At 40.5% G+C, this 21,792-nt stretch overlaps 1 protein-coding gene across 2 annotated transcripts; it reads left to right on the top strand.

The window, feature by feature from the left end:
• The first annotated feature begins 1,637 nt into the window (after window positions 1–1,637).
• Window positions 1,638–21,451, top strand: LOC125396606 (uncharacterized). Of its 2 annotated transcripts, XM_085692412.2 has the most exons (5): window positions 1,653–1,777; window positions 16,111–16,184; window positions 17,404–17,530; window positions 17,734–17,794; window positions 18,316–21,451. In XM_085692412.2, exons 3-5 carry the CDS (start codon window positions 17,497–17,499, stop codon window positions 19,730–19,732), a joined length of 1,512 nt encoding a protein of 503 aa, XP_085548538.2. In that variant the 5' UTR covers window positions 1,653–1,777; window positions 16,111–16,184; window positions 17,404–17,496; the 3' UTR covers window positions 19,733–21,451. The 2 variants fall into 2 exon arrangements, with proteins under 2 accessions (XP_048284544.2, XP_085548538.2); XM_048428587.2 differs by lacking the exon at window positions 16,111–16,184 and having other exon boundaries at window positions 1,638–1,777.
• The last annotated feature ends 341 nt before the right edge of the window (window positions 21,452–21,792 follow it).

Below are 21,792 nucleotides of genomic sequence, written 5' to 3'. Positions count from 1 at the left end.
TATGCACACTTATCAATGAAGCCTGCTAACCATGCTTTTGTAGTTTGCCTGCATTATTTTAGGGCTGACCACTTCGTTTTATACAATAACCAAGTAGGGAGCTCATCCATGCTGGAGGCAGGAGAAGTCCTCTCTTTAATGGCCAACAGGAGTCTGACCCCTAGTGACCTAGGCTGCCTAGGACAGGGAACATAGTCTAGAATGGAGAACTTGGTCTGGAGTGACAGCTCAGCAGTTAGGCGCACAAGCTGCTCTCCCAGAGGACCCAGGTTTGATGCCCAGGATGACATGGCAGTTTTCAACCGTGGTGTAACTCCAGTTCCAGGGTATGTGACTACCGACCAGGCCTCCCGGGACACTGAGCTTGTACCTGGCACACAGACCAGTGTACAGGTAAAGATCACTATAGATGAGACAATCATTTTAGAAAAAGAAAATAGAGTCAACTCAAACCACAAACCTTCTTTTTCCAGATGGGCATGGAACTCCATATCTTTAATCCAACCACTCCAGAGGCAGAGACAGGAGGATCTCTGCAAGTTCAATGCGCAGAGTTTAATGCCAGGCAGATCTTTATCATCATATTTAAAAGTACATTTTTGGAAAAAATGTCCAGGGTAATAATCAGTTCAATCAGTCCAATACAGGTGCACAATAAAGCTTAAGCTGTCACTACATAGAAACTCTTTGATAAAGTACATGTGACCATGAGGGTAGGTTCTGTAGCTCATAAGGCCCAGAATCCACCATGGTCTCTGACCAAGCTTGTGTAGCAGGCCAGAGCACACGTGACATCTCCCCTAAAGACTAGTGGTTCAGAGAGAGACGTGTCTAGAATAATCTTTCTGGGGAATTTGGGTGAGGACTCTCTCTATAGCAAAAGATGGGTGAGGTCTGCCTCCATGGATAGCAGAAAGGTCACCAGGTCATTAACAAAAACCACTTTCTGTTTTCTGAAGACTGCAGGTATTTGATTTATCTCCTCCACTGAGGAGACACCTCTCTGTGATTAACTTTCCTGCTTCTCTTAGTATTTTCCTGCTAGTACAAGGCCCTCGTGCCCTCTCCGACAGATGTACTGTGGAAAGTTTTTATCTACAGTCTGACCTCACTGTGGGTGGGCTACAGCTTGTATGATAGCACTGCTTCTGCTGTTTAATCTTTGTATTCTAACTGACATTCATTTATTTGTGTATGTGGGTGCACATGTGCCTCAGTGCATATGCCTCAAAGTCGGGATAGCTTGTGGGAGTTATAGGTGGGCGAGCGGGGTATATGCATGTGCACACCTGCACACACCACAGTGTGCAGTGTGTAATCAGGGGACAGCTCACAGGACATATTTACTTTGTGTTTTGATTTTACAAGACGCCACATTCAAGACATTGCCTTGATTTTCCGAAGAAACTTTAGACACTGTAACAGCGTTGGGACTGTTACACGATACGAAGATCTTATAAGTTCTGCTGCAACGCCAGTGTCTGCAGGCCTGGGGCACTACTACTGTGTCAGGGGTGGAAGCCAGGGCTGGGAAACACCGTGCTGAGCCCCTTCACAGCACTAGGTCCCTAAGGGAGCTACTCCTGTCACTCAGATCACACTAGCCAATCAGGGCTCCCAGACGGACTGCCAGTCACAATGGGGTGGGCACTTCCGGTCCGCCATGCTGTAGGCTCGCGTCTTCGGGACTGAGGGAGACTCTTGTGTTCTTTGTGCCGTGCTGTGACCCTCTGTCGGGAGCTGTGGGGAGAGCGGGGCGAGCTCGGAATCCGCCATGGTGAGCGAGGGCCGCCGTCCCCACGCGGGAGGAGCCGCGGGAGCCGGTGTGGGGTCCTCCCGGGGCTCTGGGAACCGGCGGCGGACGCGGCGCCCGTGTGGTCACGTGAGGTCCCTAAGGTTCCTCGCTGTGCCTGCAACTCCCGGGTCCTGTGGACTCTGAATATCTGCCATCAGGGGCAGCGCCTGCACAGAGCAGGGGACAGGTGGATTGTGTGATGATTTGTTCTTATTGCTGACGTCACCATGCTGTTCACACGTCCGAGCATCTGTCGTCTTTGTTGTGCAATGGCAGATTCGCAAACTCGCAGAGCCCAGAAGTTCTGCACTTGGCACTGAACATTCCAATTTTGGATCCGTCTGCAGTTCATCTGTGCTTAGTGTAAAGTCTGTGTTATTAACGTCTTTGCATGTGGATGCCAGGGTGGTTCAGTCACGTGTGTTAATAAGGCCAGACTCACTGGCCTCATGTGTCAAAGTTGATTATATTAATTGTGTCTTTATTTCTAGGTTTTCTCTTGATCTCTCTATTCTTTCCAAACAGTAGTTAGAATGTTCTAAAACAGCTAGTGTTGCATAATGAGAGTCCATCTCAAAAAACCTTAAAGATAGGTATATCTGTGTACTTTTTTTATTTTTATTTTTGAGTCAAGTTCTTTCTGCCTGATATAGGTTATGAAACTAAAATTGAGTTCCCTGCAAAAGCAATATATGCCCTTAATAGCTGAGCCATTTCTCCAGCCAGAGATCCAAGCATTAAATCTCTGTAAATTTAAAACAACAGGTTTACTTTTTCAAACATTTAAAAGTTGATCCATTTATCAATATCAAAACATTTAAATAAGTATGTGGATTATCTTTATGAGAAAAATAAATTCACATGATACACTTGTAATCTTCAAAAATTATGTTCAAAAGAGTAGTTTCCCTAAAATAAAACCTTTAATGTTTGTCACCATTGTTTATATCTAATTTTTTGAGACTAGGTCTCGCTGTGTAGTCCTACCTGCTCTTGAAGTCACAGATTTATATGCCTCTGCCTCCCAAGGGTTAGGATTAAATCATAAGCCATCATGCCTGTCCGCATTTATAATCTCTATTTACATTTACATAAAATATAATGGGTTAATAAGAAAAAAATTGCCTTCTAGATCTCAAGTAAATACTCTGTCTTAATATCATGCTTCTTTTTAACATTGACTGGGACTTTGACTATAGGTTTTATTTCTATTTCTGTTGAGCTTTATTCTTTTGTTTTATTATTGTGCATGCCTGCATGAATGAATATGCTTGCCTTCTTTCTCTATGAGTTATAGGCAAGTGAGCCAACTGACCTTTGTGTTGGGAGCCAGGCTCGGGTCCTCTGTAAGAGCAGCACATGGTCTTGACAGCTGAGCTGTCTCTGCAGGCACTGCAGGTTTCTGAAGCTGAGCCAGTGCTGTTGGAAGATGGTTTTACTTTTCTAATGAGAACTTGGCAACCAAAGCACATCCGCTCAGTGCGCTCTCAGAAAAGAGCAGGAGTCACTGTAGAATTCTTGGTCATGGTTATTATGGCTGTGTTCATGTTCACAAGTAAGATGGTGTAAATAAAAAGCTTGTGCTTTGAAATTGCCAGATATTTGAGGTGCTGGAATGTGAAGATACTTGACTCCAGCAGTCATGAGGGAAGGGAAAGCTATCTTCATCCACCCATCCATCACCTCTGCTTCCTGATGTTTTTATCAATTGTTTACACGTTGTGACAATAGTACTACATGCACCTTGGGCCCAGCCATGAGCTGTCAGTAACTATCCAGACATTATGTAATTACCAGTATCATGTGTCTCCACCTTCTATTTTGCAAGTACGTGCAGAAATAAATGTAGTACATGTATCTTAGTCCGCGTTAAATAGCTCTCGTTCACTTCCTCCTCTGAAGATAACGTGCAAGGACTGTTCAGTGTCATCTCTCCTTCTAGAGTTTTGAATAGATTGGTTAGTGCATAGTTAGGCAGTAGACATTTTGGTTTAGCTGAAATGTCACTAGAAATACCATGCACAGCTCATGAGTCTGGGAAAGAATTGCTAAGTGAACTCCTCTTTCCTGATAGAATCCTAGCTTCTGTGTGTTGTGAAGTTAGCATTTTCTTTTTTTGTTTTTCTTCTTTTATTTATCGATTTTTATTGAGCTTTACATTTTTCTCTGCTCCCCTCCCTGCCTCTCCCGTTCCCCCTTTTCCCCTCCCCCAAGGTTCCCATGCTCCCAATTTACTCAGGAGATCTTGTCTTTTTATACGTCCCATGTAGATTAGATCTATGTAAGTCTCTCTTAGTGTCCTCATTGTTGTCTAAGTTCTCTGGGATTGTGGTTTGTAGGTTTTTTTTTTGTTTTTTGCTTTCTGTTTAAAAACCAATAATGAGTGAGTACATGTGATAATTGTCTTTCTGTGTCTGGGTTACCTCACTCAAAATAATGTTTTCTAGCTCCATTTTCCTGCAAAATTCAAGATATCATTTTTTTCTGCTGTGTAGTACTCCATTGTGTAAATGTACCACATTTTCCTTATCCATTCTTTGGTCGAGGGGCACTTAGGTTGTTTCCAGGTTCTGACTATGACAAACAAAGCTGCTATGAACATAGTTGAGCACATGTCCTTGTGGCACGATTGAGCATCCTTTGGATATATACCCAAAAGTGATATTACTGGGTCTTGAGGGAGGTTGTTTCCTAATTTTCTGAGAAATCGCCACACTGCCATCCAAAGGGGCTGTACCAGCTTGCATTCCCACCAGCAATGCAGAAGTGTTCCCTTTTCCCCACAACCTCTCCAGCATAAGTTGTCACCAATGTTTTTGATCTTGGCCATTCTTAAGGTGTAAGATGGAATCTCAGAGTTGTTTTGATTTGCATTTCTCTGATGACTAAGGATGTTGAACATTTCCTTAAGTGTCTTTCAGCCATTTTAGATTTCTCTGTTGAGAGTTTTCTGTTTAGGTCTGTACTCCATTTTTTTTATTGGATTATTTGTTCTTTTGATGACCAGTTTCTTGAGTTCTTTGTATATTTTGGAGATCAGACCTCTGTCTGATGTGGGGTTGGTGAAGATCTTTTTCCATTCTGTAGGCTGTCATTTTGTCTTGTTGACCGTGTCCTTTACTTTACAGAAGGTTTTCAGTTCCAGGAGGTCCCATTTATTAATTGTTTCTCTCAGTGTCTCTGCTGCTGGGGTTATATTTAGGAAGTGTTCTGCTGTACCAATGTGTTCAAGTGTACTTCTTACTTTCTCTTCTATAAGGTTCAGTGTGGCTGGCTGGCTTTATGTTGAAGTCTTTGATCCATTTGGACTTGAGTTTTGTGCATGGTGATAGCTATGGGTCTATTTTCATTCTTCTACATGTTGGTATCCAGTTATGCCAGCATCATTTGTTAAATATGCTTTCTTTTTTCCATTTGATATTTTTTGCTTCTTTGTCAAAAACCAGGTGTTCAAAGATGTGTGGATTAATATCCGGATCTTCTATTTGGTTTCATTGGTCCTCCTATCTGTTCTTATGCCAATACTAGGCCGTTTTCAGCACTGTAGCTCTGTAGTAGAGTTTGAAGTCAGGGATTGTGATGCCTCCAGAAGTTCTTTTATTGTACAGTTCTTTTATTGTTTTGTCTATCCTGGGTTATTTGCTTTTCCATATGAAGTTGAGTACTGTTCTTTCAAGGTCTGTGAAAAATTTTGCTGGGATTTTGATGGGCATTGCATTGAATCTGGAGATTGCTTTTGGTAAGATTGCCATTTTTACTATGTTAATTCTGCCTACCCAAGAGCACGGAGATCTTTCCACTTTCTGGTGTCTTCTTCAATTTCTTTCTTCAAAGATTTCAAGTTCTTGTTATACAAGTCATCCACTTGTTTGGTTAGAGTTACTCCGAGATATTTTATGCTATTTGTGACTATTGTGATGGGTGTTGTTTCTCTGATGTCTTTCCTAGCCCTTTTATCATCTGTGTACAGGAAGGCTACTGATATTTTTGAGTTAATCTTGTATCCTGCTACATTGCTGAAAGTGTTTATGAGTTGTAGAAGTTCCATGGTAGAATTTTTGGAATCACTTATGTAAACTATCATATCATCAGCAAACAGTGAGAGTTTGACTTCTTTTCCGATTTGTATCCCCTTGATCTCCTTTGGTGTCTTATTGCTCTAGCTAGGACTTCAAGAACTATATTGAATAGATATGGAGAGAGTGGACAACCTTGTCTTGTTCCTGATTTCAGTGGGATTGCTGGGAGTTTTTCTCCATTTAGTTTGATGTTGGCTGTTGGCTTACTGTATATTGCCATTATTATGTTTAGGTATGTTCCTTGTATCCCTGCTCTCTCCAAGACCTTTATCATGAAGGAATGTTGTATTTTGTCAGAATCTTTTTGGCATCTAATGAGATGATCATGTGGTTTTATTTTTCCATTTGTTTATATGGTGGATTACCTTGATAGATTTTTGTATGTTGAACCATCCCTGCATCTGTGGAATGAAGCCGACTTGATCATGGTGGATGATGGTTCTGATGTGTTCTTGGATTCGATTTGCCAGTATTTTATTTAGTATTTTTGCATCAATGTTCATGAGTGAGATTGGTCTGTAATTCTCTTTCTTAGAAATGTCTTTCTGTGGTTTGGGTATCAGAGTAATTGTAGCTTCATAAAAAGAGTTTGACAATGTTCCTTCTGTTTCTGTTGTGTGGAATAATTTGAGGAGTATTGATATTAGTTCTTCTTTGGAAGTCTTGTAGAAGTCTGAGCTGAAACCATCTGGTCCTGAGCTTATTTTTGGTTGGGAGACTTTTGATGACTGTTTCTATTTCTTCAGCAGTTATAGGTCTGTTTAATTTGCTTATCTGGTCTTGATTTAATTTTGGTAAGTGATATTTATCCAAAAAGGTATCAGTTTCCTTTAAGTTTTCCAATTTTGTGGAGTACAGGTTTTCAAAATATGGCCTGATGATTCTCTGTATTTCCTCCATGTCTGTTGTTATGTCCCCCTTTTCATTTCTGACTTTGTTAATTTGGATATTCTCTCTCTGTCTTTTGATTACTTTGGATAAAGGTTTGTCTGTTTTGTTTATTTTCTCAAAGAACCAACTCTTTGTCTCATTGATTCCTTGTATTGTTTTCCTTGTTTCTATTGTGTTGATTTCAGCTCTCAATTTGATTATTTTCTACCATCTAGTTCTCTTAGGTGAGTTGCTTTTTTTTGTTCTAAAGTTTTCAAATGTTCTGCTAATTCACTAGTGTGGGATTTTTCTAGCTTCTTTATGTAGGTATTTAGTGCTATGAACTTTCCTCGTAACATTGCTTTCATTGTGTCCCATAAATTTGGGTATGTTGTGTGGTCATTTTCATTGAATTTTAGGAAGTTTTTAATTTTTCATTTTATTTTTTCCTTGACCCATTGATGATCCAGGTGAGCATTGTTTGATTTCCATGTGTTTGTGGGCTTTCTGGAATTAGTATTGCTGTTGACTTCTAGTTTTAAAGCATGGTGATCTGATAAGGTACATTGGGTTATTCCAATTTTTTTGCATTTGTTGAGGTTTGTTTTGTTACCGAGTATGTGGTCAGTATTTGAGAAGGTTCCATGAGTTTCTGAGAAGAAGGTATATATTTTTTTCTGTTTGGATGAAATATTCTATAGATGTCTGTTAAGTTCATTTGAATCATAACATCTGTTAGTTCTCTTATTCTCTCTTCATTTTTTGTCTGACTGACCTGTCCAGTGGTGAGAGGGAAGTGTTGAAGTCTCCCACTATTAGTGTGTGGGAATTAATGTATGATTTAAGCTAGGGAAGTGTTTCTTTTACATATGAGGATGCCCTTGTATTCGGAGCATAGATGTTCAGTATTGAGATTTCACCTTGATGGATTTTTCCTGTGACTAATATGAATTGTCCTTCTTTGTCTCTTTTGACTGATTTTAGCTTGAAGTCTATTTTGTTAGATATTAGGATAGCTACACCTGCTTGTTTCTTAGGTCTATTTGATTGGTATATTTTTTTCAACCTTTTACTCAGAGACAAGTCTGTCTTTGATGTAACATGAAGGGGCTGATGCTACACTTTTGAGGTTGAGATGTGTTTCTTGTATGCAGAGGAAGGATGGATTCTGTTTTCGTATCCAATCTGTTAGCCTGTGTCTTTTTATAGGTGAGTTGAGTTACATTAAGGATATTACTGTCTCCTGTTAATTTAGTTTTCATTGTTGGTAATGTTAATTTGTGCCTTTTTCCCTTTGGGATTTGCTGCTATTAGATCATCAATTGTTGTTGGTTTTTTTTTTGTGTGTGTAGCCAACTTCCTTGGGTTGGAGTTTTTCTTCTATTATTTTGTTTGTGGCAAGGTATTGGTGAAATCTAGTGTTTGTCATGGAATATCTTGTTTTGTCCTTCTATGGTGATTGAATGTTTTGTTGGGTATTGTAGTCTGGGCTGGCATCCCTGGTCTCTTAATGTCTGTATAATGCTTGACCACGACCTTCTGGCTTTCATTGTTTCCAGTGAGAAGTCAGGTGAAATTCTGATAGGTCAACCTTTATATGTTACTTGGCCTTTTTCCTTTGCGGCTCATAATATTCTTTCTTTATTCTGTATGTTTAGTGTTTTGATTATTATGTGGCAAGAGGACTTTTTTTTTTTTTGATCCAGTCTATTTGGTGTTCTGTAAGCTTCTTTTATCTTCATAGGCATAGCATTCTTTATGTTGGGAAAGTTTTCTTCTATGATTTTGTTGAATATATTTTCTGTGCTTTTGAGTTGAACATCTCTTTCTATACCTATTATTCTTAGATTTGGCCTTTCATGGTGTCCCACATTTCCTCAATATTTTGGGTTAAGCTTTTGTTAGATTTAATGTTTTCTTTAACTGATGAGTCTATTTCCTCGATTGTATCTTCAGCACTTGAGATTCTCTCTCCCATCTCTTGTATTCTGCTGTTCATGCTTGCGTTTGTGGTTCCTGATAATTTTCTCATGATTTCTGTTTCTTTAATACCCTCTGTTTGTGTTTTCTTTATTCTCTCTATTTCTGTTTTCAAGTCTTGAGTAGTTTCTTTCATTTGTTTGATTTCTTTTCTTGGTTTTCTTTAAGGGATTTGTTGATGTCTTCCAAATTTTTTTTGTCTTCCCCTCCATTTCTTAAAGGTAATTTCTCATTTTCTTTTTAAGAGTCTCAAACATTCTCTTGAGGTTAGTTTTTAGATCATTTTCTTCTGGTTCATCCATATTTGGTTGTTCAGGTCTTGCTGTTGTAGGGTGTTTAGGTTTTACTGGTGTTGTGTTGCTCCTTGTGTTGTTGTTTATGTTCTTCCCTTTTCTACTCATCTTTTCCTCTAATAGGTGTGGTTGCGGCTGTCTGAGATTCTCTTGAATAATCTTCTAGGTGCCAGTGAATCCAAAGCTCAGATGGTTTTCCTCATGGTACAGTCAGTGCCACAGTTTTAGTTACCCTGTTGGTTACTCCTGTTCCTGGAGATAGTTCAGTGCTCCTGTGCTTGGCTCTGCTCTCTTGGAGTTTGCTGTCTCAGACCTGCTTTGGCCTAGGTTACCGGCTATGACCTGTTTCTGTAAATCCTGGTCTGGATCCCTTCCTGCAGAAGTCCCTGGCTTGGAGTTGAACCTGGGAAGGTTTCTGACTCCGGTCTACTACCTCAGAGTTCCCAGGCTTGGGTGCGTCCAGAACCACAGTGAACCTGGCTCAGGCTTACTCTCTCAGAGGTCCCAGACTCATGCTCGGACCTGCAGTTTCCAGGTTTCTGCCTATTCCCTTTGATTTCCCAGACCAATATCCGAACCCACAGAGGTCCTAGTTCAGGCCTACTCCCTCTGAGGTCCCAGATTCATGCCTGGCCCAGCAGAGATCTCTGGTTCCTGCTTACTCCTTCGGAGGTCCCAGATTTACGCCCAGATTGGCAGAGGTCCTGGCTCAGGCCTAGTTCCTGGGAGGTCCTAGACTCACGCCCAGACCCACAGGGGTCCTGACTTAGGTGTACTCCTTTGAAGGTCCCAGATTCACATCCAGACCCTCAGTGGACTCTGGCTCTGGCTCACTCGCTCAGTGGTTACTAACCTGTATTTTTTCTGGTGGAGATCGCTGACTCTGGATCAGGTTGCTGGCTCAGTCTTGATCCGCCAGTGTCCTGGGACTGGATTGGCTCTTGGGACTGGATTGGCCCCTGGCCTCTGGTCCTGTGGAGTTTGCTTCCTCAGGCCCACTCTGTCCTAGGTAGCTGGTTTAGTCCCACTCCTGTGGAATTTGTTGAAGTTAGTATTTTCATGTGTTTCATAGTCCTCATGAGGAAATGGAAGGAGCTTAAGGTTAGACAGATTATTGAGTTCCTTACCCCATGCTTCAGGGTCATTTTCAGGCAAGGGAGGTCATGTATTTGAAGGCGGGTCCCAGTAAGGGAGCTGCACGAACTGTCACCAACTTATTTATCAGTGGCCTTGGTTTTCCTTGACCTATGCTGTTCTCTTTTTAGTTGTAATAATATTGGTAGTTATACCCTGTCCATTGATCATGTGGCTCTGCTTTCAGGAAAGCAAAATGATATAGGTGGTGGGAGACGGTAGGAGAAAATGCAGGCATGTCCTGGGGATCAACCTACCTGGCACACTGCACTTTTAAGTAACAAGTGACCCACTATACTCCTGAATATTCCAAGAAGTCAGAACATTGAGTTATAAAGTAGCACGGGCAGTCAGTAGCCAGCCTGCTGATGTGTCTACACTCTCCACATCTCCTTTCCCTTTCTCTCCTCTCCTCCCAGTCATCCTCCCCACCCAGTCTCTGTTCCCACTTCTCAACCCACTCCTCTGTTTCTGTTTAGGAAAGGCAGGTCTCCCATGTGTGTCAACAAAACATGGCATATCACGTTGCAGTAAGACCAAGCACCTCCACATGCATTAAGGCTGGGCAAGGCTACCTAGTATGAGGAGGAGTTGGATCCCCAAAACCTGTAAAATAGTTGGAGATAGCTCCTGTTCCTGCTTTTAGGAGTCTCAGAAGAGGACCAAGCTACACAACTGTAACATATATGCAGAGTGCCTAGGTCAGTCCCATGCAGGCTCCCTGGTAGTTGGTTCATTCTTATGAGCCTCTATGAGTCTAGGTTAGTTGATTCTGTGAGTTTTCTTGTGATGTCCTTGACTCCTCTGATTCCTACAATTCTTCCTCCCCTTCCTCCAGGTTCCCCAAACTCCACCTAATACTTGTCCCTGGGTCTGCATCTGTTTCCATCAGTTGCTGGATGATGCCTCTCTGAAAGTTGGCTTAGGCACCATTCTGGTCACAGGAGATGACTAGTTCAGTTTAAGTATCCTCTGTTATGAGGAGTCTTAGCTGGGATGATCCTTGTAGATTCCTGGGAGGTTCCTTGCACCAGGTTTTTATCTGACTCTAAAATGATCCCCCTTTCCAGTAGTCTCTTTGAGTACTCTTCCCCACTGTCCCTAACTTCAACCCAGGGCAATGTGCTAAGTCATTCTAGTGGATAGACTTCCACTATGTAAGTGGATGCTCGTGTGCACGTAAGCAGATCCTGTTCCCTGAAACCATCCCTGGAGTGGTTTTTCTTCATGCCTTCTACTGACCCATGGGCATTGTGGGCTTGTTGGGGCATGTGTAAATAATAACTGTAACAGCAACTTGGTGCCCAACATGGGTGACAAACTCACCCACATTATGGTCTATGTGTTGAAGGGCACACATACACATGTACAATAAATAAATGTAATTATATATTTGAGAAACAATCCTAAAATAGTTTATCAGTGTTTTTTCTTTCTTTTTTTTCTTTCTGGAAGGGTCTTACTAACTCTTGATTGCTTGCCTAGAACTTACTATGTAGAGCAGGTTTGCCTCTGCCTCCCCAGTACTAATATTAAAAATATATGTCACTCTGTTGACTATTAAAATGTCACTATGGGGAGAATGTACTTTGGTATGGAAAAAATGCAAAACTAAAGTCTGCTGTTTACTGAACTTGAGGCCAACCTGAACTACTTGAGACAGTGTCCTCTCCAAACAAAAGCAGCTGTGTGTGGTGGTGCATGGTGTAATTGTAGGACTCGGGACAGGGGCAGAAGGAGGAAAGCAAGTTTAAACTAGTGTTTGTATAGCATTCCAGGTGAGTCAGGTCTACATAGAGAAACCTTGTCCCTCAGCAGAGCAGCAATAGATGTCCTAACCCATGAAAATAGAATGCCTACAAGTGGTTCAGGTGCTTGCTTCTGAACCTGTTGACTTGAGCTCAATCCCTGGGGTCCACGTGATGGAAAAAATGACTCTCACATGTTCTCTGATTTCTGCATGTGTGCATGCATAGAAAACAAGGTGCTGTGGCTGTAGATCACTGATAGAACATCTGACCAAATACATGAAAGCTCTGGGCCCCATCCTAGCACCTCAGAAAAACATCTTACTTGACACAATTTCTTTGCTGTCTCTAATCTCCTGAACCTTCTTGTGCAGCCCGTCCTAGTTTGGATGCTGGGATTACAGGCATGTGCTACCTAGTCAGCTTCATATATTGTTTAAAAGTCTCCTGAAGAGTTGGGATAAAGACTTCCTAAACATACAGAAGTACTAAGAGCAGAATGCATTTACACTCCTCTAGCCCTAGGCATTAAATCCAGCAGGACATAGGCTCTGGCAGCTCCTTTCTGTTCTCCCCACTTCAGAGGTCACTCATCCAGGTTTCCGTTTAGTCTCATTAAGGTGAATGAATCATCAGTGTCTGGACAGTATTATGTCCATGTGACACAACTAGATTCATCTGAGAAGGAAGTGTCAATAAAGACAGTGTGTCCATAGGATCTGGTTCTAGGCAAGCCTGTATGAACATTTTCTTAATTAGTAATTGATGGGGGAAGTGACCAGTCCATTGTAGATGGTGCCATCCTTAAGCTGGTGGATCTGGGTTCTGTAAGAAAGCAGGCGAGCAAGCCATGGGGAGCAAACCAGTAAGAAGCACCTTATATGGCCTCTACATCAGCTCCTGCTTCCAGGTTCCTGATGTGCTTGAGTTCCTGTCATGCCTTCCTTCCTGAGCAAGGGGAGCAGGAGCCCTTGTGTGGAAACACACTCATTGTTGACCTCACCATGCAGTGAGCACACCTCAGCTGCTTTTGCTGTTACAGTGGAAGGCAGGTCTGTTAACTAGCGAGCCCTAGTTTCTCCAAAATCTCACAGTTCTGGACTTGCCATTTAACATGCAGGTATAAGGTCCCTCTGGAGTTAATTTTGTACAGATCTTAAAATCTGTTAGTAATACATTTGCATATAAATGCTACCATGTTCTAGTCGCGTGTGCTAGGGTTTTCTAATCTGGTTTTTCTGGGTTTTCTAATCTGGTTGGTCAACACCGAGTATGTTTTAATTCTGTTCTTATGTCTATTTGCTCTAATGTTCTGTTGATCTCTTTATCTTTCCCAGATGGTACAATCTTTATGGTAGTTGTGTGTGAAGTTTTGAAGTTGGATGATGTCACTGGTGTGGTATTTATTCAATCTTATGTTGATCATTATTTCATTCAGGATGACCTTTTGCCATCAGTTTTCTGTTGTTAATAGCATAAATTATTAGAGTTTTTATTGGACTCAAATTTTGAATTTTCATAGTATATTATTGACATAATAGCCAAGATAGCAGCAAACCACAAGGTTGCTTTCTTTTCAAGGTTGGTTCAGCTCACTGCTAAGATTAGCCCATCTCCATCAGACACAAGTCCTAGTGGGACCCACAGTACTCAAAGCTTAAATGTGCACTGTTACACCATTTCTTTAAAAAGGCATTTTAATTAGGTTATCATGAATATAGGTGGAGATGGTACCTATGGCCTAGGCATGTAGGCTCCACACAGCAAAGAAATAGAGGAAAGAACTCTGTGGCCTCAAGCAGAGACAGTTGAGTCCGTCCATGTGTCTTATCAACAGATTGTAACTGGAAGCCAACTGCTATCGTCCAGGTGGTTCATTTCTTTTCAGTCCCCATATACAACGTGTTGTTTGGCTGCATTTTATCCCAGTAGAGTGTGGTCTGGGCTGTGCTCAGACAGATCTGTGACTCTCCATGTTGGCTGGAATTTGAGACTTTGGAATCCAACTTGCTATAACAGCGAAACTGAATATAAAACCTTAGTAGCCTTTTGAGGCACTTCTACTCAGTTAGAAATACACTGTCCAGGTGACATCATACAAAAGTCACATTGAAGACACCAAGGAATTGCCATCATTGCTTCTAACTGACTTAATCTAAGGTTTCCCAGGTTCTCTGAGAACTGGGTAGAGAGGGAAACAAAGGATAATGCCATGCACTCAGAGAAAAGATAGGGATTCACGTCTTAGTTTGGATGTCCTGTACTGTTTGATCTCTTCTTAGGTGACCTAGGGAAGGTTATTTTGATGAAGTCTGCAACCTAGCAAGAAGTACTGACACCCCTATGTGGGGTAAATAGTTTCTTCCTTTTGTTCCCCTTTCTTTTTCCTCCTCTGTCTGCCTCTCATTTGTCTTCACTCCATTTTCCTTCAATTTCCTTCACTCTTTTCCTTTAGAGCTCTTTCTACTTTATTTTTTATTTATTTTATTTTATTTACTTTCTAAATAAAGTAAAATTTCTAAATAAAATAATAAAATAAATAAAATGTATTTTATTTACTGTCTACTCTATTTTTTTCATTGTTTATATTTGCTCAAGACCATCAAGCTCCTATCTTTGAATGCTAGGTTCCCAATTAGTGGAACTAATTGTGTAAAATTAGGAGGTATGCCCACGTGGGAATAGGTGTGTCTTGTTTGTTAAGGTGTCACTGTAGATGGGCTTTGAGATTTAAAAAAACCCAAGCTGAGATACCTGTTTCTTTCTCTTTGTCTGTCTGTGTATCAGGTTGTTAGTCTCAGCCCCATACATGCCTACCTTGATGCTACCATTCATGATGACAGTGAAGTAATCCTCTGTATTCAAGCCACAAATTGAAAGTCTTGCATTATAACAGTCACCTTGGTCATAATGTTTCTTCACAGCCAAGGGTAGTAATTAAGATAGATGCTTGTGTAATATTTTGCATATTTTCTGTATATATTCATCCCGTGTCCTGTGAAAATGAGGAAGGCTAGATTAAAGAGTCATGGATTGTCTTGACAAAACATTTAGTCTGTAGCTTGCTTATTACTGATGACTCATGCAGATCCGTAGAGGAAAAGAGCAACAACGGACAGATATTAATGAAACCTGTGTGGTTTGGCAAGAAAAACAGTGGCAGTCATGAGCTGAAACAGAGACATTAATTATCAGGGTGATTAGGATCATTAAAGAGAAGGCACCTGTTTCTCTTTGAAAATACAGAAAAGGTGTTGCAAGGGTACTGCTCAACCAGCCAAACATTTAAATAGTGAAGGAAAAGGCAACAAGATTCCTAGTCCCAGAAAGCAACTTCATACAGAACTCATTGCTGGTGTGCTCCAGTTGGGCAGAGCCAGTACAAATCTAGACCCCGTGTGGACGCGTCATTGATGTGTCACGTTTTTTTGAAAGAAGAAAGATGCACAATTTAAAGGTCATGGGTTCTTCCTCTGTGCTTCAGTTCAGCACTACTGCAGGCACCTGTTTGGCAGAGCACAGCAACAGGGAGGAGATGTGATAGTTCATTGTATGAAGGTATTAAAATGAAGACTAGGTTGCATTTTGAGAGCACCAGATGTTGAGGTACCCAAGCTTTGAGACACCTTTCATGAATAGCTGCATGTAGGGAGTGGAAGTTGCCAAAGAGAGAGATGTGTGAAAAGTTCCAGAGAGAAAGAGCCACCTCAGCCCTTTGAAACTGAAGCCCCAAGTGCCTGACACAGAGCTGCAGGACTTGGTGTTTGCCCAGCAGGGTTCAGGCTTGCCTTGGTGCAATCTTTCTTCTTTGAAAAGGAAATGTGTATTCTGTACCTTTGTGTGTTGTGTAGATATAATTTTTTTTCACAAGATCTCTCTATTAAGAGACTGCCTTCAGTGTGCGAAGAAACTTCGTATGTTCTAATGTTGTTGGGACTGGTACAGAATATGGAGATGTTTGTGTGTGGTTAGAGTAATTGCGTTTTGCATCATGGGTTGAGTGTGAGCCTATCATGACCCGTGTCAAAATGTGGTGGGTTGAGTGAAAAATTTTCCAAGTACAAAGTTGTATTTGAGACTCTGTCTCAGGTTTGTGTTTTCTTCGGGGTACATGTGGTACTACTAGTATGGGGGGCCTTTCTGGACCACATTAGTCTGTGGGGATGGGCTTTGAGTGTTTATTCCCTGACCACACTTGCCTTTTTTTGTAGTTGAAACCGAGCAGTTCCCTTCATTCTCATGCAGAATTCGTACCATAACAGACTCCATCCCTAAATAGCATAAGGTAAAGCAGAAGTAATTGCATTTCCTTGCTAAGCCATTTTTTTTTTTCTGCCCTGATATTCTTCATATCTTTTTGCTGGGAAGAATTAGGTTTTTGTACATGTGAAGCATTTGCTCTTGTGCTGAGCTATGCCCACTTTTTTACTTTTAAACTTTGGCAGAAAGTATCATTTCTCCCACCAGGATGGCATACATTTATGAGATTAATACTGATCTCCTGAGTTATCACATTGCAAATATGTAACTTTCTACATATCTCTATGTATGTTTTAATATATTTTTTAATTTTCGAAATGTGTGTGAGAATATTTTGCCTATACCCATGCATGTGTACCATGTACGTGCCTGGTGTTCACTGAAGTCAGAAGAGAGCACTGGATTCTCTTGAACTAGTATTACAAGTTGTTGGGAGCTCCAAGTGAGTGTTGGCATTGATGCAGCTTCTCTGGAAAAGCAACAGATGATTTTAAGTCTTGACCTGTCTTTATATACTCTACTGGGCTTTTGCTTGTTTGTTTGTTTTATTTTTTAGCATAAGCCTTTAGTCGTTAATGGTTTTGATAATCCTTTAATCTATCAGGCAATAACTTATTAAAATGCATTCCTTCTTAAGAATATCATATTAGCCTTATAGCTTGAGTGAGGCACTCCAGTTTTCTGAAAGATAATTACATATGTTGAGTGGATTTTTAACTCATTGATGGAATTTAGAGTGAGCTCCTGAGTGCTCTCTCTCTCTCTCTCTCTCTCTCTCTCTCTCTCTCTCTCTCTCTCTCTCTTTTCTGTTTGAGACAGGATTTCAGTATATACCTTTGGCTATCCTGGAAATCAATACATAGACAAGACTGGCCTGGAAATCATAGAGATATACTTGTCTCTGCCTCCTGAGTTTTGGGATGCCCATCCTGTCCTTTCTTTTTTGATGTCAGTAATTTCGATAAAGTTTTGCTGATGTTCAGTACTATTGCTCAGTTTACATGTCTCTCACTATGTGTAAGTCAGCATTTCTCTTGCAATGCCATGTACTTTTTAGATGGTCAGAAATTAGAGTCATAATTCTCTTCTGTTTCTTTCTAAAATGACTTGGTGATTGCATTTGAAATTTTGTGATGTTAAATAAATTTGTGGAATACACAGAATTATAAATATGTTCACAATGAAGTGTACATTTTTAATGCAGTCTCAACATTTCTGTTACATACTTATATGGGATATTGTAGGATACAGTGACCTGTGAGGATGTGCACGTAAACTTCACGCATGAAGAGTGGGCTTTGCTGGATCCTTCCCAGAAGAGTCTCTACAAAGATGTGATGCTGGAAACCTACTGGAACCTCACTGCTGTAGGTAAGACTGTGAGTTTCCTTCACTTTGAAACTTAAGGGGACAAGCCTTTAATGGAGGTTGGTGATCCACTGTGATTTCGACTGGGAAAGTAGAAAAATGTGGTGACTAAGTAAGGCCTGGTTCTAAGGTTCACTGATGATAATAACTCAAATTTTGCATAATTTCCAATAATATATCATATATTTTCTGATAATATATTTTAGGCTACAAATGGGAAAACCAGAATATTGAAGAACATTGTCAAAGTTCTAGAAGACATGGAAGGTAATTAATTTTCTTGTGCAAGGTGATATATTTGTATCTCTGAAGAAATTTTAATGTGCCCTGATATTAATGAAAAGCAACAGTGTAAATACTTATAGCTTTGTGATGATTATTAAATTTTTACAGTATCATGTACCTCAATTTCAGGTACCTAATCAGTGTTTGCAAGGTGGTCCTCTAAGAAACAAGACAAGGAAGCAATGCCTTAGTAGATGTCACTGTATTAGTCACAGTCCTCCGAGATCCATATTGTAGAACTATCCATTTAGTTGTATTCCATTCAAGCACTGTAAAAGCATTCACATTCATGAGGGGATGAGGGTGTGTCCAAGTTACCCTTAAGCAAGCTAATGTTAGTCTTGAAGTGACCCACCGTAGTTTAGTGAGAGGGGCAGTTTATGACAGTCAAGAAGGGTGTTGTGGTAGATAGACCTTAATCCCTGTACCCCATCTCTATGAAGAACAAATATTCAACTGTGTGAATGGAATGTGAAATCCTTTCGTTATTGTTCCCTAAATAGGTCTATGATGTGTCACTCTGGATACAACTCATGTGATCCTAAGGGATATGGAAAGAAGCAATGCACCTCTCTCTCTTCCCCCCAAAATAAGAGATATGTAGTGGTTCCTGCTATGAGAAGATATAGTGATTGTGATACAAGTGTTCAATTAATTGGATTTCCAAGTTTACAGGGAGCACATCCACAAGCACACGATGAAAAAGAACCTTGTGAGTACAGGGAATATGGAAATTCTTCTGCTTGCACTGGTTCATGCTGCACATGTAACGTGACTGACACCGCAGAAAAATGTTATGCTTGCAGTCAGTGTCCCAAAACTCTGAATCTTTCCAGTTCTCATCAAAGTGGTGAAAAGACTCATTTGGGAAAAGGATGCTGTGAATGTGAGCCTTGTCCAAAAGGCTTGACCCATCACAGGTGTCTTCACACACACAGAAGGTTCCATACCGAAGAGGAACCCTGTGAGGATAAAAAATGTGATGAAACATTTAGATCTGATTCTTCTTTACATTTACACCAAAGACCACATTTGAAAATGGAACCTTATGAGTATAATCAAGGTGATCAAGACTTTGCATGTCACAGTTATCTTCAAGTGCCCAGAATTCATACAGGAAAGAAACCGTATGAATGCTATCAATGTGGAAAAGCCTTTGCGCGTCCCAGTGAACGTAAAATACACGAAAGAAGTCACACTGGAGAGAAACCCTATGAATGTAGTCAATGTGGTAAAACCTTTGCATATCCCAGTAGTCTTCAAAGGCATGAAAGAAATCATACTGTTGAGAAGCCCTTTGAATGTCATCAGTGTGGTAAGGCCTTTACACATAACAATCATCTTCAAAGGCATGAAAGAAGTCATTCTGGAGGGAAACGCTATGAATGTTACCAGTGTCGTAAAGTCTTTGCACATAACAGTCATCTTCAAAGGCATGAAAGAAGCCACACTGGAGAGAGACCCTTTGAATGCAATCAGTGTGGTATAGCATTCTCATCTCGCAGTAATCTTCTCAGTCATGAAAGAAGTCATGCTGGAGTGAAGCCCTATGAATGTAATCAGTGTGGTAAAGCCTTTGCACGTAGGAGTCATCTTCAATATCATGAAAAAATACATACTAGAGAAAAATCCTATGTACCTCGCAGAAGAGGTAAAGCTTTGCACAGACGCCTTGGTGCTGGAGGTGCCAGTCCCATGGGGTGTCCATCCAGACCGTCAGCAGTGGTGACATGGAACCAGTCAGAGCCTAGAAGAGAAGTTTGTACTGCAGGTGGCAGAACCAGTGAAGTGACCCAAGCTCTTTGGAGAGGACCTGAAGATTGTGGGTGGGTCCCAGCCATTAGTAGTGGAGTTATTTATGCTGTTGGAGTTTCTTTTTCCTTCTTTCAGAATGTGACCACTCTGATTCTTCCCTCTTGAAGGGGAAGGTATTTAATTTACGTTTGATTTTTAAAAAAGCCATAATTGAAAGACTTTGAACTTTTAAAAGAGATCTTGGATTTTTAGTGAGATTGGATATTTTTAAAGAAAAATTTTAATGCATTTGAATTTGCAAAGATTATGGGACTTTTATTAAAGTTATTTATGTTTTCAATATGAGATTTTGGGAATGAATAAGAAAGGAAAGGTTGTGGCTCAATAGTGATGTGTTTGCATGTGAAGCTGAGAACTGACCCACTGTACTGACTGGTCTTATGTCAACTTCATGCACAAACTGGACTTACCTGACAGGAGGGAAACTTAATTGAGAAAATGCCTCTGTAAGATATGGCTATAAGGCATTTTTAAAATGATTCATGGGGAAGGGTCCTGGGATCTATAAGAAAGCAGGCTGAGCAAGCCATAGAGAGCAAGTCAGTAAGCAGCACCCCCTCCATGGCCTTTGCATCAGCTAGATTCCTGCCCCATTTAGGTTTCTGTCCTGACATCTTTTAAGATGAACAGCAATACTGAAGAGTAGGCTAAATAATCCTTCCCATATCACCACTGCCAAAATTCTAACTAAGAAATCCTGTCTCAAAAAAATAAAAAAAACAGGGTTGTGGTCAGACAGGGCAACAATTAAACACACTGGTCATTCTTCCAGATGACAGAGTTTCAATTCCCAACACCCAGATGGAAGTTTACAACTTTCTGTAAGTCATGTTCCACGGTATCCAACACACTCATAGAGACATACATGCAAACAAAACACCTATGCATGTAAAATATATACTATTCTTTTAAAAAAGAATATGTCACATTGTGGAACTTTCTCTAACATAATCTGGACTCATCTCTACTCAAGTAAATCTTTTGTTGTCTTCTTTCACATGAAGAGAATGGTATTTACAATTATAATTAGAAGCAATGTCCAGAGTCCATTTACAGAGAGATAGAAATCATTTAATCCTTCAATTCTCAAATAGGGAATTTCATCACTATGAAGTGAGAGAAAGCAGAAGGAGTACTGGCACATCTTCATCTTCTACACTATAATAACATATTTGGGAGTCAGGGATTTCCTCAGTAGTAAAGCTGCTGTTGGGTACCCACGTTTGAATACTAGAACCCACATCAGATGGCCTAGAACTACTTCTAAAGCCTTGTCCTGGAGATCTGTTGCATTCTTCTGGCTTCCTTGGGTACCAGGTATGCAAATGGTACAAAGATAGATATGTATGTATTTGTGTGTGTGTATTTTCCATAGTTTTAAAAAACCTTCATTTATGTGTTTTGTTTTTTCCTAAAATTAAAATAAATTTAGGTGTATTTTTGGAACATGGTTCTGGAAAGGGGTCTTTTGAAGAGAATTCCATATGCTAATGTTAACAATTCAAGAAAAGACAAGAGTCTTGAGACCTTAGTTTCTTCAAAACATGAAATTGTTCTTGGCATGTGTTTTTGTGTTCCTCCCAGGTGTAGTAGGTAGGAGTGAGTTGACTTCAGATTATACATTATTGCTTGCTGTTGTTACTCATTAAATGCTTAAACTATCATTATATGCCCATATGGAAAGACATGTTTTGGCCCAGGTGGCTTGTTTTTATCATTGTATACAGCTTGAACTCATGAGACCTTTCTTCCTCATGTGACTTTTCTTAACCTGCCAAATATAAATTGTCTCGGGCTCTGAATAAAGTTGGCTATTGTATGAGACTTTAGTCTTCCACATTTATTGGCTTCTCTCCCAGGTCCCACCATCTCTAGAGTGGTGAAAAGCTGTGCTTGCAGAGGAAACAGATGTCGGCTACGAGATAAGAGAGTGAAGACCCTCAAAAAGGAAGTGAGTGAGAACAAGGTAGCAGAAACCAGGGAAGGCTGTGCCTTATATCTAACCAGTCCATCAGTTTTCAGAGTTAGGAAGAGCACACGTGTTAAAACTGCAACTATTAAATCGCTTGCAAATGTTTATGATTGTTATTCCTGTTTGCACAAGAAGGAATTTTAGATGAAACAAAATGGGACAGAGTCCAAAAGTTCATTGAAAAGGCATATTA

The sequence above is a fragment of the Myodes glareolus genome, chromosome 8 (assembly GCF_982192425.1).
Source record: "Myodes glareolus chromosome 8, mMyoGla1.1, whole genome shotgun sequence".
NCBI lineage: Eukaryota > Metazoa > Chordata > Mammalia > Rodentia > Cricetidae > Myodes > Myodes glareolus.
The sequence above is the reverse complement of the archived record's forward strand: the minus strand, read 5'-3'. Positions and strand labels throughout refer to the sequence as shown.

What these genes read in the sequence shown, in the direction of transcription:
- LOC125396606 (XM_048428587.2), top strand. An exon ending in CTGGAACCTCACTGCTGTAG is followed by an intron (nt 17,531 to 17,733) that starts GTAAGACTGTGA and finishes AATATATTTTAG; the next exon opens with GCTACAAATGGGAAAACCAG. An exon ending in AGTTCTAGAAGACATGGAAG is followed by an intron (nt 17,795 to 18,315) that starts GTAATTAATTTT and finishes TTCCCTAAATAG; the next exon opens with GTCTATGATGTGTCACTCTG.